Source organism: Buceros rhinoceros, unplaced genomic scaffold (genome assembly GCF_000710305.1).
Source record: "Buceros rhinoceros silvestris isolate BGI_N320 unplaced genomic scaffold, ASM71030v1 scaffold38130, whole genome shotgun sequence".
NCBI lineage: Eukaryota > Metazoa > Chordata > Aves > Bucerotiformes > Bucerotidae > Buceros > Buceros rhinoceros.
The window spans coordinates 1-484 of record NW_010392292.1 but is presented as its reverse complement, the minus strand read 5'-3'; the positions used below and the strand labels follow the sequence as shown (position 1 = coordinate 484).

Genomic DNA, 484 nt, shown 5'->3' with positions numbered 1-484 from the left:
CAGTTAAAAAGCCCCGCCACCCAGACGGCGGGGCTGGCCCACGTGGAGACGCAGGCCATCCAGACAGTGAGCGTCGGCCTGCAGACTGACCTGCCACGCGGCAGCGGCGTGCACAGCAAGAGCTGGTCCACACGCAGCTCCTCCCTCGTGTCCGTGCGCAGCAAGCAGATCTCCTCCTCCCTGGATAAGGTCCACTCCAGGATCGAGCGACCATGCTGCTCCCCAAAGTATGGCTCACCAAAGCTCCAGAGAAGGTCTTCCTCCAAGCTGGATGCCTCCAAGGACAGGAGCCTCTGGAACCTGCACCAGAGCAAGCAGAACGGCTCTGCCTGGGCCCGCTCCACTACCACCCGCGACAGCCCCGTCCTCAGCAACATCAACGACGGCTTATCCAGCTTGTTCAGCGTGGTGGAGCACGCAGGCAGCACCGAGTCCATCTGGAAGCCGGGCTGACCCGAGAGCAGCCGGGCCAAGCACGAAGCCC

General features: G+C 64.0%; 1 protein-coding gene across 1 annotated transcript in view; it reads left to right on the top strand.

Moving 5' to 3' along the window:
- SOGA1 (suppressor of glucose, autophagy associated 1) overlaps positions 1-480 on the top strand; it is a gene marked incomplete at its 3' end in the record, with an annotated part of 15,523 nt that extends 15,043 nt beyond the window's left edge. Inside the window, 1 exon segment of the mRNA XM_010144363.1 lies at positions 25-480. Coding sequence (XP_010142665.1) covers positions 25-480 — 456 coding nt within the window.
- Between the last annotated feature and the right edge of the window lie 4 nt (positions 481-484).